The 16,920-nt window shown below is 47.4% G+C and overlaps 1 protein-coding gene across 1 annotated transcript; it reads left to right on the top strand.

The window, feature by feature from the left end:
• Positions 1-1,824: 1,824 nt before the first annotated feature.
• Positions 1,825-16,044, top strand: naa15a (N-alpha-acetyltransferase 15, NatA auxiliary subunit a). The gene is made up of 20 exons (XM_018746321.2): positions 1,825-2,072; positions 5,774-5,858; positions 6,024-6,128; positions 7,148-7,305; positions 8,205-8,339; positions 8,620-8,773; positions 8,969-9,088; positions 9,949-10,044; positions 10,363-10,469; positions 10,629-10,701; positions 10,921-11,090; positions 11,734-11,886; positions 12,157-12,285; positions 12,389-12,602; positions 12,734-12,927; positions 13,078-13,186; positions 13,347-13,445; positions 13,530-13,673; positions 13,809-13,906; positions 14,681-16,044. The coding sequence occupies exons 1-20, from the start codon at positions 2,025-2,027 to the stop codon at positions 14,879-14,881; spliced, it is 2,592 nt and encodes an 863-aa protein (XP_018601837.1). The 5' UTR covers positions 1,825-2,024; the 3' UTR covers positions 14,882-16,044.
• Positions 16,045-16,920: the final 876 nt, after the last annotated feature.

Raw genomic sequence — 16,920 nt, 5'->3', positions numbered from 1 at the left:
GGGGAACTTCAGGAGTCGATCATGGCATAAAAAAACATTCATTGTAATCAGTCTGCGTTCTCTTATAGTAAGAGGTTTAATGCATAAGTCGAATCATTTAACTGACGGATTTCCTCAAGGGTACTATAGCGGGAACTGAGATTCAAACCTACAACCTTTGGTTCTAAAGGCTGCAACGCTAACTATTAGGGTAGCAGCTCTGTCTGCCTTATAGTTCTGTGATTAGTGTTTCCCTAAGTATACAAAGTATAGAATCCCCTCGTTCCTAAGGATACTCGGGGCCAAATTACGAATTTTCGAAAAAGGGGGCATTTTTTCTGAATAGTTGTATGTTTTCTTAAGTTAATGTTTATTCCAAAATCCTGCAATTCAAGAAAAATTGCATATAGCGGGGCGAATGTGACATGTATTTACCTGCTCTACCGCTAGATGTCAGTAAAGCGCACCCACCCACAGTATAGGTTTACACGTAGTAAGTGATGGAGATCGAATAACACCAGAAGCGTCCCGTTACCATGGAGACGAAAGTGGAGACAAGGCTGACATGGACAAGATGAGGAACGTTGCTCATTACACGAATAAGGCGGGATTCAGATTAAACTAGTTATAATTTTATTGCGATTAATGAAATTACAAGTTTTCGTTTTTAGTTATTAAATTTTACCCGAGCATAACGGGTAAATAAACAGGAGGACGTCTGCGGTAATAAAGTTTTACCGATTGGGACGTATTGGTAGAACTGCATTGGAATGATAAAAAAAAGATTTATAAACGGACTTGGGGTTGTGTTCATAAAGTGAGGAGTAGCGTACACTGAACCACAGAAGGCTCCTTCTGAGCTAATAAATTGTTTTTTTTTTTTGTCTTTAAAAGACCTAATGTCTAAATGTCTTTATAACTCTGCCAAAGGAAAATATAAACTAGATGCACACTCGTGCGTTTCTGCTAACCTGTATATCTCATATTTAGTTATATCCACCACACATTATGAGCTCTATAAGAATTACAGTTTTCCTTTGTTCACCGCTTAAAGTTTCCCACCTTTGGCTGGTAAAACTGGTATCCTGATTTCTTAACTCCCAGACTTACATGGCAAATACTTTGTTATCCCCAAAGTATCCCATTTACCCTGAACTCATTCTTTATCTCATTTTAGTTGCAAATAGCATCTATACCTTGTCATGACACACAACTCATAATAAAAAGGAGCAGTAAAGTGGCACAGCCAATAGCGCTGCTGGCACACAGTTCCTGGGTGGTGCGAGAGAACATGGGCTCGATCCCCACTCAGTCTGTGTGGAGTTTGCATGCTCTGTGGGTGCTCTGGTTTCCTCCCACAGTCTAAAGACATCCTGTTCAGGCTCACCCATAGTGTGTAAATGCCAGAGAGAGAGTGTGTTCCACTGCTGTGGCTGAGTGATCCATTGTAAGTAGTGTATCTAGCAGCATCAAAATAAGGTGTGTGGGCTGATAACGCTACATAGTATCCACTGGAAGTCGCTTTGGAGAAAAGCGTCTGCTAAATAAATAAATGTAAAAACAGCAGGAATGAAAAGAGTGCCTAAATGCATACACTACCTCGGTTGCGCTATCTGTAATCAAAAGCATATTAAAATAGTGTCATTTGCTTATTAGTCCCCTGCTACTCAGAGAAAAGCACAGATAATCTTGGTGCCTCGTAAAATAAAATATGATCATATTAAAAATTAAATCTGCCTTGGCTTGTGTGGGGGGGGCGGTTTAAGTCGCCCTCTGGCGTCCGTAGGCGTGCCCTGTCTCCGCCTCGCGTGCCGCCCTGCTGCGCAGGCGCAAAGACCCGCTTGACCCGGAGGAGAAGTCGAGGCGGCCATTTTGGGCCGAAGGGGGCTTTCTGTCACCACGTGAAAAAAAAAGAGACCAAAAAAGGGGGAGAAGAAAAGTAAGACGGAGTGTGCGGTCTCTGCGGAGGGAGAGAAGACACACGCAGCTGGCGTTCACGTGCGCTGAGCAAGGGCGGGACCGCGCGAGAGCCGAGGCGAACCATCATGCCGACCCTGCCGCCGAAGGAGAACGCGCTCTTTAAGAGGATCTTGGTGAGTCGGAGCGCGGCTGGGCAGCGCAGCAGCGGCAGCCTCCTCCTCGCTCGCGAGTTCCGCGAGCCCGGGCGGGGCTGGCCGCGTGCAGCGGAGCCCACCGGCGTGGTGCGCAGGTGCCGGAGCCTCACGTGGCCCCGCGCGGTGTCCGCGCGAGCTCCGCCGGCGCTTCTGAAGCGCATCTCGCGGCTGTGTCTGTCAGTCAGTCAGTCAGTGAGTCAGTGTGGTCTGGATAATATAAGTGAGTGAGGAGTGCTGTGTGTGTGTAAATCCCCCGTGTTTTGAACGAGGAGCGGCGCGTCGCTGCGTTAGCGTGTGGCCAGCAGGGGGCGTAGTGCTTGGGGTAACGGCCCGGGCCTCGGGTTTGGATCCCACAACCTCCTGCAGTGGCCTTGGGCCTGGCTTGGTCCAGTGTAGCCAAGTGAAAAGAAAAGTGAGCGTTGGGTAGCTGTACGGCAAAACTGTACAAGCCAAGGTCACGCTGGGAATCACTTTTTGCACTTGAACTACCAATTAAATCCTTATGACAGTGAGTGTGTAGATTAATTGCACTCCTCCTAGCATTTTCACCATGATTTAGCTCTCTCTGTCTCTCTGTTTGTGTGTTGAGGGTAAGTACCAGTATTACGTGCTGCGGCGGAGTGTGTGTGTAGGATCGGGACCGGATCCGACAACCTACAGGTGCCCGATCGAGTCTTTGCGCACCACCCGCCCAGGCGCCGAGTAGCTTACCGTACTCGCTCCCGTGCGCCGCTCCTCCTCCCAACTCAGCTCTGTGCCCGTGCGGCCGAGAGACGGCGTTCTACAACGTAGCGCTGATCTGGGCATGAGTGCACACATCGCTCTTTTTCCATACATACATATATATATATATATATATACATATACACACACGTCAGTACACAGCACACCACTGCGTTACTCTTGGACGGGTCCCGCTGCAGTTGCGCGTACTTATTCACCTCCACGACATTTCCCCCCAAAGTGACCTTCCCTATAATGCTGGTAGTGTCGTGCTTAGAGCTGTTGCCTGTGGATCCAAAGATCGTAGGTTCGAATCCCACCTCCAGCTGTAGTACCCTTGAGCAGGGTACTTGCCCTAAATTGCTCCAATAAAAAGAAGACTCAGCTGTATAAATGGTTAAATATAATATACAAATTGGGTTGCGCTGAAATTAATGTAAATGTAAGCCGCTTACACTGATTTGTCAATTTTTTTTTTTTTTTTTTTACAGCGTCAGTTCATGGCAGGTGCCTTGATTAAGTTTATTACAGCAGGAGGTGGGATTCAAACCCAGATCCTTGGAGTGTAAGGCGGCAGCTATAACCATTACGCCACCTGCTGGCCTTATGCTTCCCTTACATATTCTTCTTTATTTTACAGCCTGAGCAACTGTATCATCGTTCTGTGTCTAGCGCTGGTGAACACGGCTATAGAAATTAAAGCAATGTAAATGGATCGGGTATCACATGAGTGTGTGTGCGCGCGTGTGTGTGCGCGCGCTGTAGATAAGATTACACCTTGTTATGACTGTTCTGTTTGTCTTCCGTAATTTGAACTCAAGGACAAAACAGCTCCCGCTAATATGGCCTCAGTGAAGAAATGAGCGAGGTACAGGATGTGAGTATTAGAGTAAAACGCTGTAAATGGGTACATTTTATATTACTGTACATAGTTGTGGAGCCATCAGTGTAAACGGGGCCTGTCGTAATCCAGTAAGGTAATAAGTGTATAAAATTATAAAATATACCGTGTTCGCTGTGACGGTTTAGTCGTGTCTCTTTATTCTGCTCGTTCTATTACTGTTTTTTTTTTCTTTTTTAATCGTTGGTATATTTAATGATTATTTTTCAATGTATCTCATACGATTGTGCAAAACAATTCACTGTGTGGTTTGTACACTGTTACAATGATTTGCCCATTTATATAGTTGGGTTATTTTTACCGTATTAAGTTGGTGTGGGTACCTTGATCAACGGTACGATAGCTGGGGGAGAGAGAGATTAGAACCCAGGTCCTTTTATTGCAAGGCGAGAGCTCTAACCACCACGCCACCTGCTGTCCCCTTTCAAGCTTACCGTTATGAGTGATTTACATGTTTTTGAAACGTCCAGAGATCCAGATTAAAAACTTATTCACATTTTTTTATTATTAAACATGCTTTTGATAGAGCCCTGTGCTCGATTAGCCCCTTCTCCCCCCAACAGGGCCTTTGCGGTGCAAGTTAATGTGCGTCTCTGGCGATTCGCTGGTTGCCAGTTTCTGTGGATTCCTGAAACCGGTCCGACGCGAACGCGGAGTTCGATCCGGGTCGAACCTGAGAAAATCAGATTCGCGTTTAATTTTAGGGCGGCACCAGAGGCCCCCGGGATCGGTCCCACGCAGCCGTTGTGGTGCCGTGTCGGTGCCGGTAGATATTACATTTAGCGCTGTTGTTCAGTGCTGTTATTAGTGTCACAGTTGAGTGTCCAGTTTAGTTACTGTGTTTACGTGCATATACATCTGTGAGTTCTCCCTGTGTATTGCAGATATTAATTTCAAGTGCAGCATCTCTACATTTACATTTAGCAGAGACACTCTAAAGCAACTTCTGATGATCTCTGTGTAGTGTCATCAGCCCACACACCTTATTCACCATGGTGACTTACACTGCTAGATACACTACTTACACTGGGTCACTCATTCATACATGAGTGGAACACACACACTCTCTGTCACTCACACACTATGGGGGAACCTGAACAGTATGTCTTTGGACTGTGGGAGGAAACCAGAGCACCCAGAGGAAACCCATGCAGACACGGGGAGAACATGCAAACTCCACACAGACTGAGTGGGGATCGAACCTATGTCCTTTCGCACCACCCAGGTGCTGTGAGACGGCAGCGCTACTCACTGTGCCGCCGTCCCACCCCGTGTCTAATGCGGCAGGTCTTTTTGAGGTCTTCACCTTCAGTTATTGCTGCTGCTGCTGTTATTATTTAGCTGACACCTTTGTCCAAGGTGACTTACAGTGGTTGCTTTGTACAAGGTAAAAAGTGCTAATAAGATGACAATCAGCTGATGATGGTCATGAATTTTGTAACACAAAATCAGCCTAATGCAGAAAAAAGCGATAATTCTTCAAATAGTGCTCTTTCCGACCAAGTGACACAGCATGTACCGTTGACAGAGTGGTAAAGGTAGAAGAAACAAACAGTGAGCGCAGGTACTAATGAACTAATGAGATGCGAATGTCAGATCAGCTATCTGGCAACTGAGGTGGGGGGGTGGGGGGGACTCCCAGGTCAAGGAACTGGGAGAAACGTGGGTCGTTGGGATTCCGAGTGTCAGCGACTGCTGGGTGTTCCGGTGTGTCGCAGCACAGCTGAGAGGTGCGTTTCCATGAGCCGAGGCTGAATCGCCATCAGCGTGTGCGGAATCCACAGCGGTAGTAAAACCACGGTGTTGACAGGTGCCTTCAGTGTGTAAATGACAGCTTGAATCTTGTTGTTTCAATTCATTTCAGAGTAACACTTGCGATAAAAAAAAGTTACCGAACGCGCTGGTCTGTTTCGTTAAAATTGCAGCTCGGCTGCTTTTTCAGTTGGCGGTTGGAGAAACGCGCTTCGGGACGTCAGAGAGGGTGCCGGGTTGCCCCGGCACGGTTCATTTATCCGATCGCTAAACGGAACCGCCCTTTTCGTCTTTGTGTTTGCAGAGATGTTACGAACACAAGCAGTACAGAAATGGGCTGAAATTCTGCAAGCAGATCCTCTCCAACCCCAAGTTCGCCGAACATGGAGGTACGAAGGCCCGGTTTATCGATCGTGACAGTTTCATGGCCGTTACCCTTCTCGGGGGTGGGACGCGTTTGAATACACGCCTGTATTGTGTCCAGCTACAGCTGTGACACAGCGATGGTGAGGCTTAATTCTCTCAACGTGTCTTCACCCTCTCCTTCGGAACAGAGACGCTAGCGATGAAGGGCCTGACGCTCAACTGCCTGGGCAAGAAGGAGGAGGCCTACGAGCTGGTGAGGCGGGGTCTGCGCAACGACCTCAAGAGCCACGTCTGTATCCTCCCCGCCTCGTGGGCTTGGGCCTGTCGTCCAGATGCCGCTGCGCGTGTGTCCGGAGCGCGCGGGGGTGTTCCCTCTCGCGTAGAGGCACGGCCTCCCCGACAAGGGTGCCCGTGGTAGTGGGGAAGAACCAAACATGTTTGGTTGCAGGTCAGCTGTGGCGCTAGTGTTTATCGCGGTCCGGGGGGGTCCTCCATAGGGCGGGGTTCCGGTCCAAAACCCCCATCGTGAGTCGACTTTGCCTTTAGTCAAAAATCCCTTTCTATTACGTGACCCTATAGATATATGAATAATTAACATGCACAAGTGCTGTTTTGTATGATGTGTTTTTTATTTTTCCCGTGATTTCAAACGTTATTCATGTTAGAATCATACTAATATATAGCAATAATACCGGGTAGTAAAAAAAAAGAAATTCTCTGAAGTTATTTATGAATCCTGTGTCAAATACTGTTCAGTTTTCATTAATGAGCAATGGACACTCGCTGTTCCTAAATCGAAAGTAATGTGAAGGGAGTCATTAAAGTATGGTAAATCAAGGTGCAGCGGCTGCTGCTAGACACCTGGTCGCTGACTGAGACCCAAACTGCGACAGCTCATGTTACTTTGAAGCATGTCGAGCGGTCGTCGTTAGACTTCACGCTCAAATGTGCGCGCACACACGCTGACTGAAACCGCTTGACTCATGCGGGGTCGTGCCAAAACAGAGCCTAACCCGGCAACACAGGGCGCACGGCTCGAGGGGGAGGGGACGCGCCCAGGACGGGACACCGGTCCATCAAAAGGTACCCCAAGCAGGACTCGAACCCCAGACCCGCTGCACCACCGCGCCCCCTTACAATCAAACATGCAGACTCAAAAATATATCAGTAAGGTCGATGGGACGACTGTCGCGCGTCACGCGTGTCGTAATTCGAGGGCCGCCTGCGCCGCACGGCACCTTTAGTGCGAAAACACTCGAGCGCGGCCGTTTGCGTGCCTCCGCGCCCGTTTTCCTTGACCGCTTCCTTCCAGGCTGGCACGTCTACGGCCTGCTGCAGAGGTCCGACAAGAAGTACGACGAAGCCATCAAGTGTTACAGAAACGCACTGAAGTGGGACAAGGATAACCTGCAGATACTGAGGGACCTCTCGCTGCTGCAGATCCAGATGAGGGACCTCGAAGGCTACAGGGTGAGCGCTTTTAACCCATTACCTGCGTTTAGGGATGCCCTCCGATGTTTTGGGCTTTCGTTTCTCGCACGCACAGACCTGATACAACGCGGGATCACGTATAACGCGGTCAGAGCTTGGACCCCACTTTTTGTTTTTTTTGGATCAATTCCTTTCCACGTGTTTCAAATCTGGCTGGTTCCCAAACACATTTCCCAAAGTTGAAAAGGCAAAGTTATGCAAAATAGCAATACAATGAAAAATAAAAAATGTTGAAATTTGTTTTTAAAAAAAAAAAAAAAAAAAACCTTTTTAACGGAGCCTTGTAGGTCTTTTCTTACTAAAATTAACGTAATCAGTAAGTTTAGCTCATGTACTCATAAAACAACTTTGTAAAATCCTGTTTATTTCCACAATATCAACATCTGTCTGTTTTTTATGGTAAATTTCTGTAAGTAATTTGAGGAAGTGCATTTAAGGTTACGGAACTGATCAGATGCGGAAGCTGGTTCGTTACTCTGTGGTTCATCAATAAAAACAATAACTGCTGCATTGCATTTTATTCAGCATTATTAGTAATGACAAAATATTATTACACTGCGACGTGTCACTTATTCTCACACACGTGTGCGGACAGTTGCTTTTACTGACATTAATCTTCACTCGCCACCAAGCTGGAGTTAAGCTTTCTTCAACGTTTGTCAGAACCGGAAACTCGTTACAACCCAGACTTACTAATCGCACGGCGTGAAAGTTTGGACCCTGCCGTCCACGTTATATCGGCTCTACGGTGTGTTCGAACCCCTTCTCTCCTTCCTCCCGTTGGAGAACGTGTTCCTTCGGTGCATTGGGACACGTTGTATGAAGGACTAGTGCCACGTTGCTCGCTGTTCTGACAACGTTTCGAACGTCCTCTCCAGGAAACCAGGTACCAACTGCTGCAGCTGAGACCGGCACAGAGAGCCTCGTGGATCGGCTACGCGATAGCGTATCACCTGCTCGAGGACTACGAGATGGCTGCAAAAATCATAGAAGAATTCCGGAAAACGCAACAGGTAATGCCGCCTGTCGTCTCACCTTCGGCGAAGACTCTGTTTGAATCCAGCTGTCGCGCAATTTTGGGTTGGCAGAGCTCATTGATGAGCGAATAGTTGATCGGTTGAGGAGGTTTGGATTTTCTGTAAATGTTGTAAATGTAAATGTTTCAACGCAGGCGACGCCATTCTTGCTTTCGCTTTCGAGTTGAGCTCATGTTGCGCTGCCCACGGAGTTCACGTTCGCCGAAGTGGTTAGGGCGCAGACTCCATACCTTGTTTGGGAACTTGTGCCCTCCAGACTTCTCCGGACAAAGTGGACTACGAGTACAGCGAGTTGCTGCTGTATCAGAACCAGGTGCTCCGAGAAGCAGGCCTCCTCAGAGAAGCTCTCGAGCACCTCACCAACTACGAGAAGCAGATCTGCGACAAGTTGGCCGTCGAGGAGACCAGAGGTTCGCGCTGGTTGTGTGCTTATGTGTGACCTTGTGCGTCTGTGTCAGTTGTCAAGGATTGAATTCGCACACGGCGTGCTGTATTCCACTATCATTTACCGGTTAGCGGGAAGCCCTTTCTAGCATCGTCTGCATACGTGGTGTTGCTGAAATCGTGCGGCGTACCGCGTTCTTCACCACGCTGCGTCTCTGCAGGGGAGCTGCTGTTGAACCTGGACCGCCTGGAGGAGGCCGCAGCGGTGTACCGCCAGCTGCTGGAGCGCAACCCAGAGAACTGGTCCTACTACCACGGCCTGGAGAAAGCCCTGAAGCCTGGTACGCGGCGCGGAGATGTGCGCGGCGGACGGGGCCGTCGGAAGGAGCGCTGGAAGTAGTCGGTCTCATAGTTAGCGGATCATACAGGAGCTCCTCGCGGGTCCAGAATTCTGAATCGTTCCTCCGGAGCTGCAGCTGACCGGTTACATAACGGACCGTCTCTCAACATAACGTCCTTCTCAGCTTTCCTCCTGTGATTAAACAGCTTTAACGTGTGTAATCGCATCCTCGAGTGGTCACTGCTGGAGCCGAGCATCCCAGTGTTAGTTCACTGGCTCCCCAGGTCGTGCACCCAGTCAGCACTGGAAAACCTCACCTTTTTATTTAAAAAAAAAAAAAAAAAAAAAAAAAGACTTTTCTATATTCATCCATCCATCCATTTTCCATCCCGCTTGTCCTAATAGGGTCACGGTGGCAGCAGGGACAGCAGAGAGGCCCAGCCGCCCCTCTATTAATATATTATATTTAATATTTTTATTAATTCTGAGCTGCAATTAAATTGAAAAGGACTGAAAATAAAAACACTTCCTCAAGCTTCTACTGAATGCTGCCTGTTCACCGATTCATCGCATAAACATGTTCAGCGTTCCTCACGTTGTTATTATCTACCGACTCTAAGGAACATGAGACACAAGCGGTAAACACCAAGGAAGCGAGTTGTATTAATCCGGTCTTTGTTTTCTTTACTCCCCTCTGTCACCTTGCTTAGTAAATACAAGTCATGCTATGAAATGTATGACAACGGATAGATGGGAAAAGTGCAATTAATATTAAACAGGGAAGTATTTGTGTTTTTGTATTGTAAGAGCCAATGTGTGTGTGCGCATTAACAGACTGACCTCTTTGTGGGCTTTTTGCAGCAAGCATAGAGGAGAAGCAGAAGATCTATGAGGACACGTGGGAGAAATTCCCCAAAGCACTGGTGCCGCGAAGACTTCCGCTAAATTACTTATCAGGTTCGTTTCTCTTGGCCATACTCAGGTTTCGGAAAAGTAATCGGATTTTGAAAAATACCATGTGGTTTTCTTCAGTGCCCAGATTAAATTAGTCAGGCAGCAGTTATACTCTGCACTTAAATGTGTCTTCACTTTGAATTGCTGGTTTAAAAAAAAAAAAAAAAAATTCGCACAATTTAGCCATTACTTCTATGAACAATAATAAAAAACTGTTAGTAGCTACTCAGTGAAATGCACTGATTTTTGTCATAGAGAACATTACATGTTGAAAGGAGTTTATCAAATGAGCTGTTTTGTACCTGTCCTGTGTCTTACCAGGTGAAAAGTTCAGGGAGTGTCTCGACAGATACTTAAGAATGAACTTCAGCAAGGGCTGCCCTCCTGTTTTCACCACATTGAAATCTTTGTATCATGACAAGGAAAAGGTGAGAAGCTCTTGATATAATCCTTTTCCAGAACACTCCTACTCACTTCTGTGGATTCTACAGCCTTTTCCCTCCTGGGATTTAAACCGGGGATCTTTTGGTCACAAGCGAAGAAGCACTGCTACCCCAGTAATATGTCTTTGCCTTTTTCCCCCACAGGTATCGATAATAGAAGAATTGGTCACTGGTTATGAAACATCTTTACGTTGTTGCCGAATGTTCAGTCAAAATGGTAAGTTTTCACTGACTTTAAGCACAGACCATGTTTTTTCGATCACAACTCATTTATGAAGCTGTAATGTTGGGAATTGTGTGCTGTACATGTGATAACCCAGCTAGGATTCTTCTACCCTGTGCTCCACGGTTGTCCAGGCTCTGGCCTTGCTTTGGGGTTTGCTACGTCTTAGACTGGTCGTGCGCGTTTGAGTCCTTTCCTCCTGTCTCCTGGCAGACGATGGAAAGGAGGAGCCACCCACCACGCTGCTGTGGGTCCAGTACTTTCTGGCGCAGCACTACGATCAAATCGGACAGCAGAGCGAGGCCCTGCAGTACATCAACACAGCCATCGAGAGCACACCCACGCTCATCGAGCTCTTCCTCATCAAAGCCAAAATCTACAAGGTATCCAAACACACCGCTCTGCTGCGCTCACCTTGCGCACATTTCTCCCTCCAAGCGTGTAGGAAGGGTGCACCGAGCTCTACCTTCCGGCCAAAAGTTTGAGCGCACTTGCTGAAACCTGATTTTATTTATGATGAGTTTGGAGAATAAGAGTGATGAGGGCATAAAATAACGTGTCCTCCCAGCTCTTCTGCAGCAACTCACAGAGATGTAGGACGCTTGTGGGTTGCTTTGCTTTCTCTCTTCAGTCCATTTTGTCCATTTCCGGTGTTGTCCAAGGTGACCCAGTTGCGCTCAGACTTTTGACCAGAACTTTATACGTGTGGTTGATGTAGCCTTTGTCAGTCTGTCAGTCAGTGTTCTAATCACTGACATTTTGGTAGCTTCTGGTAATGCAGTAAATTGTTTTTTCTGATCTGTAATTTAACTGTCTTGCTTTTTTCTTTTTTTATTGCTAAAAATTTGTAAAACTGCTGTGTGTTGGTTACATTACAGGATATGGGTAAAGTTAATTGCTGTATGGGTTATGTCACGCTGTTCTCTGCCAGCCGTTAACTAATACAACTGCCAGGTGTCTACCTGGATCCGACTGCATTGTCCACACACCACTGCATCCTCAGGTTGTCCTCTTCTACATTCCCAGCACGCAGGGAACATCAGGGAGGCTGTGCGGTGGATGGATGAGGCCCAGGCGCTGGACACGGCCGACCGCTTCATCAACTCCAAGTGCGCCAAGTACATGTTGAAGGCCGGAATGGTGAAGGAGGCCGAAGAGATGTGCTCGAAGTTCACTCGGGTGGGGAATTTACTTGAAAACCCAGTATACCATGTTTGTGACCGTTTCTGTGGGTTTGTGACACTTTGCAATGAAACTCTTGACTGTCATACTTGACCATTCCGGTCATGACCTTGGTGTAGCCGTGAAAGTGTTTTTCACAAATTTCCAACTGAAGACCATATCTCAAGAGATTATGTGGAGTTGCTGCTGCTGTGGTAGAGCCAAAGCTCCAGAGTTGTCGGCGTAAGGTGCCGGGGCATCTCTGAGCGTTACCTATGTCCCCCGCAGGAGGGAGCTTCTGCCGTGGAGAACCTGAACGAGATGCAGTGCATGTGGTTCCAGACCGAGTGCGCTCAGGCCTACAAGGCCATGAAGAAGTACGGCGAGGCGCTGAAGAAGTGCCACGAGATTGAGAGGGTAGGTCCTCATCTCGCCCTCATCATCCTCTGAGCCGCAGCACTCCCGAACCGCTGTGTGTCGGTGGGTCTTTGTCAGCCTGTCCTCGATTGAATCCCAACAGCATTTTGTGGAGATCACGGATGACCAGTTCGACTTCCACACTTACTGCATGAGGAAGATGACGCTGCGCTCCTACGTGGACCTGCTCAAACTGGAGGACGTCTTGCGGATGCACCCCTTCTACTACAAGGCAGCCCGGACAGCCATTGAGATTTACCTTGCCCTGCACGACAACCCCCTGACGGATGAGAACAAAGAGTCGGAGGCCGACACAGGTTTCTGCCTCGTCGTTGAAAGTTATGGATGTCAGAGTTGCTGTTTGCTGAGAAACCCTGGCAGTAGGACATGGTCACATGCATCTCCTTGAAATCACCGGGGTAAATTTTCATTCGTTTTTCTTTAAAAGCAAACCTTTCGGACAAAGAGCTGAAGAAGATGCGGAACAAGCAGCGGCGAGCACAGAAGAAGGCCCAGCTGGAAGAGGAGAAGAAGAATGCGGAGAAGGAGAAACAGCTAAAGAACCAAAAGAAGAAGAAGGAGGACGACGACGAGGAGATCGGTGGTCCCAAGGAGGAGCTCATACCAGAGAAACTGGCTAAGGTGGGCTTGTGGGTGGAGGTCAGTCACGCGTCAAGAGATGTCATTTGTGGGTAACTGCAGGTCTCACTGTGTCTATAAAGAAACGTACTCCAGGTGTTAGAAGTGAGGTGATGGCTTTTTTGACCCTGTCTTGCTCTTCCCTCACAACAGGTAGAAAACCCACTGGAAGAAGCGGTAAAATTTTTGACTCCTTTAAAAAATCTGGTGAAGAGTAAGATCGAGACTCATCTCCTGGCTTTTGAGATCTATTTCAGGAAAGGTGAGATGAGGTGTTGATCTTGCTTGCTTTACTAGCAAGACTCTTTGAAAAGAAATGAAGTTCTCAGTGTTATGGATCACCTTACATCTGTACTTTTGTTAAGTCTGAAACTTGTTGAAATGTAATGGAATTCCTATTTATTTTGTTGTCCACATTCCAGAGAAATTCCTGTTGATGTTGCAGTCGGTGAAAAGAGCCTTCTCCATTGACAGAGACCATCCGTGGCTCCACCAGTGTCTCGTGCGCTTCTTCAAAGCAGGTAGGAGGTCACACAGAGATCCATCGCGGCCACTGGCTCCCAGCCTGAACGGTGGACTTACACCCTATGCTCTTTGTTTCACAGTGTCAGAGAGCAAGGATCTTCCAGATGCAGTAAGCACAGTGCTGAAGCATGAGATCACGTGCTGTTTCGGAGACAGCAGCCCTGAGAGCTTCAACGAAGCATTCCTCGACCAGCACTCCGACTCCATCCCTCACAGATTGGCAGGTAGGCCCGCTGCCCTCGGCCAAGGCTGATGCTGCTGTTGCTGCTCACCGCAGGCCAGCACATGGCACCCTAGGGTGTAGACTCCTTTTAAAACAAAACGCCAGCTGTAGATTCCCCTTTCTTCTCTTCTTGCAGCAGCCAAAATGATGTACTACCTGGACCCATCCAGAGAGAAGAAAGCTGTGGAGCTGGCCACTGCCCTGGATGAGTCCCTCAACAATAGGACCATTCAGGTACAGCGGCGTTCTCCACCAGGAAGGTCTCGCCAAGACTTGTGGAGTTGCCAGTTGACCTGAAGTCTAAGCTTGCTTGATTGCCTCATTTCCATCTACCGCTGTCCTTAAAGTACCTCTACTGGAGGAGTCGCTGCTGTCGGCGCCTTGCAGAGCTGTGGAGCTCAGTGGGTTTATACAGGTCCACAGCTCCTTATCCAAAACCCCTGGGGCGAGATATGTTTTGGAATTTGGGATTTTTCGGGTTTTGCAAAGGTAATTCAGCGCATACCGTATATTACGTATCGCCCCCCCCCCAGTGGGGTCTGGGGGAGAGCCCAGTAATCAGAAGCAATACTTCTGCAGCAAAATGTATGAATGTTCACACTAAGTGGGATAAACAGAGACTATAAATAGTATTAGTTTGTGTACAAATGAAATAGTGGGATAAGTAGACCTTAAATACTGTAGTACTTCTTATTTCCAAGAATCTTTACACATACGTGCAGTAAATGTTCATTATGTCTGGGTCCTTGAGGGTTTTGGGCAAGAGGAAACATCAGTGTCCATCTTCATCAAGTTTTGTTTTGACAGGTTTGCTGACAAACTTTGAAAACCAAACGTTTGTTTCTGAGTTTTTCGGATTTCAGAATTGCAGACCTGTACTAGCGGCAGTTGTAAGCGAGGCCCATGGTTTCGGGGCTGGAGAGGTTACGGCTGACGGGCTGTGATGTGAAACACCTCGGTGTCTGTTCCTTAGCGAGTCTCCTGATGCTGGTCTGTCATCCACCCCAGATCTGCACAGAGGTGCTGGTGAGCCTTCGCGATGGCAGCCTGGGCCCCTGCAAGCAGGCGGCGGAGGTCTACAGGGCCGACTGCCACAAGCTCTTCCCCTACACGCTGGCCTTCATGCCACCGGGCTACGAGGAGGACATGAAGATCGCCGTCAACGGCAGCGTGTGCCCCGAGCCGGAGGAGCTGGCCAACGACATATGACGGGTGGGATCGGGGGTGGGAGAGGGGCAGCGTGGGGATCACGCCACGGTTTATCCACTCCTCGCTTGAGAGGTGCAGAGTCACACACTCCCTTTTGGTGCTGTGACCTGGACCGACCACAGTGGTGTTGTATTTGAGGAGGGGGAAAAAAAGACAATAATAAAATGGCCGTTTTACTTTTTTAAAACCCAGCTGATGACTACTCTCTAACTCAAATAAATGATGAGCGAAAGGAACCAGTCTGTGGAGGCAATGAGCTGATTTCATTTGGATGGAGGTCATACCGGTTTGTTTAAGCGTGGCGGTTCTATATGCTTCCAACAATTTTGCAAATAATTTATAAAAGCGGTTATGTGGGAGTGGGTGACACGGCAGAGCAGCAAGCCCAGGTCAAGAAAAGAAAGTGGCTCCATCCTCGGAAGAAGGGTCCCATAGCACGGTTCCAGAGACCCGAGCAGCGCGGCGGCACCTCGCCCCACCGCAGACGTCTTGAGCGGCTAGACGCCTCTGGCTGAGCCCGAGGTCAAAGGTTACCCTAAAGGGCAGTGCGGTACGGGTAGCGACTGCAATTTTTTTTCTCTAACCCTTCTGTCTCTCCATTTAGTTTTAAACGATACGATCGAAACAGACTGTAAGAAAATGCTACGTCTTCGTGAAACGAGTTTGACGCGTCTGGCCGCGAGCCTTTATTTGGACCCGTTCGGATGGTCCTCGGGAGAGCGCTCGTCGCCCAGGTAATGTGGACTTGTCCAGATGTGAGAGAATTCCCACCACACTCCCACACAGAGGGAAATGTCGTGAATATTAAAACGAGTGCCGTTCGAGGGAGGAGCTGCTGCTCACGTTTGGAACGGAGGATTTTCAGTCGTCGTATGAACTTCCCTGAAGACGCGTGCATATTAAACATATACCTCGGATTCGTTTCCGCACACAAAGGTTTTGTTTTCTAGTACTTGAAGCTCTGTCTTTCTAAAGATTAAAGAGGGAAACATTTCTTATTCAGTTTTGTAGTCCGAACTTTGTATCGTGTCAGGAAAGGTGGGCTGCACTTTTTTTTTTCCCTTTTGTCGGTTCAAAGATTTTTCTTTTCAGTTTTAAAGTCAATGCCTTTGTTTCTAAACACAAGCTACCAAATATACAATGCAATAAACTTGTGGACAAAATGGAATCAGGTTCTCTGGTATGTTCTGGACAGTACAGTGTAATTATATGCCTTTTAAATCTTACCTGAGTGCTGAGAGTAACAAATGTACATTTGTGAATTGTCAAAATTACACATTGAGTTTGTTTCAGTATCACTGGGTTTTGGTGTCTGCCAGGGGTGGTGGACTGATACTCGGGTTACCACCCCCCACCCCTTTTTTTTTTTTTTTTAATTTTATTTTTACATTTTACAGTACCCGTGAAATGGGTTTCTTGTTTTGTGCAGTGAGGTTGCTTAGTAAGACTATGTGGAAATTATTAAATACATGCCAGCCTGTTACAAAGGGACAAAAAAGAAAAATGTTTGCAAAACAGATTTTTCTGTATGGTGGTGATTTCATTGGTATTTTAATGCCACTTAGTTTTCAAAATCAAAAGTCTGTGTGAATTACAGTTTTGGCCCTGATGTAGTGGAATGAGCTCCCTCTGTCCCTCATAGCTGCTGAATCCCTTTCAGCATTCAACGAGGGCCTCAAAGGATCGTCTTTCAGACCTGTTTCTCTCCTGACAGTTAATATATATCGAGTCCGAAATCATCTGTTATCTGGGTTTTGCTTTTCATGTGTTACACAGCTGTGCTAATCTTTTGTTTGTATCTGGACCTTTTGCTGTAGGATGTACTTTGACATTTATTTATTTAGCTGATGCTTTTTTCCAAAACAACTTACACTCTTCAGCTCCTTACAATTATTCACCCATTTATACAGCTGGGTGATTTTCTGGAGCAATTTTAGGGTAAGTACTTTGCTCAAGGGTACTACAGCCACAGGTGAGATTCAAACCTGCAACCTTTGGGTCCAAAGGCAGCAGCTGTAGCCACTACACTACCAGCTGCC

Source organism: Scleropages formosus, chromosome 5 (assembly GCF_900964775.1).
Source record: "Scleropages formosus chromosome 5, fSclFor1.1, whole genome shotgun sequence".
NCBI lineage: Eukaryota > Metazoa > Chordata > Actinopteri > Osteoglossiformes > Osteoglossidae > Scleropages > Scleropages formosus.
This window is presented reverse-complemented; position numbering and strand designations above follow the sequence as displayed.

Excerpts from the sequence above, each read along its gene's own strand:
- naa15a (XM_018746321.2), top strand. The coding sequence starts at position 2,025 with ATGCCGACCCTGCCGCCGAAGGAGAACGCGCTCTTTAAGAGGATCTTG. Across the intron at positions 5,859-6,023 it reads CAAGTTCGCCGAACATGGAG|AGACGCTAGCGATGAAGGGC; the intron begins GTACGAAGGCCC and ends CCTTCGGAACAG. Across the intron at positions 10,470-10,628 it reads TGTATCATGACAAGGAAAAG|GTATCGATAATAGAAGAATT; the intron begins GTGAGAAGCTCT and ends TTTCCCCCACAG.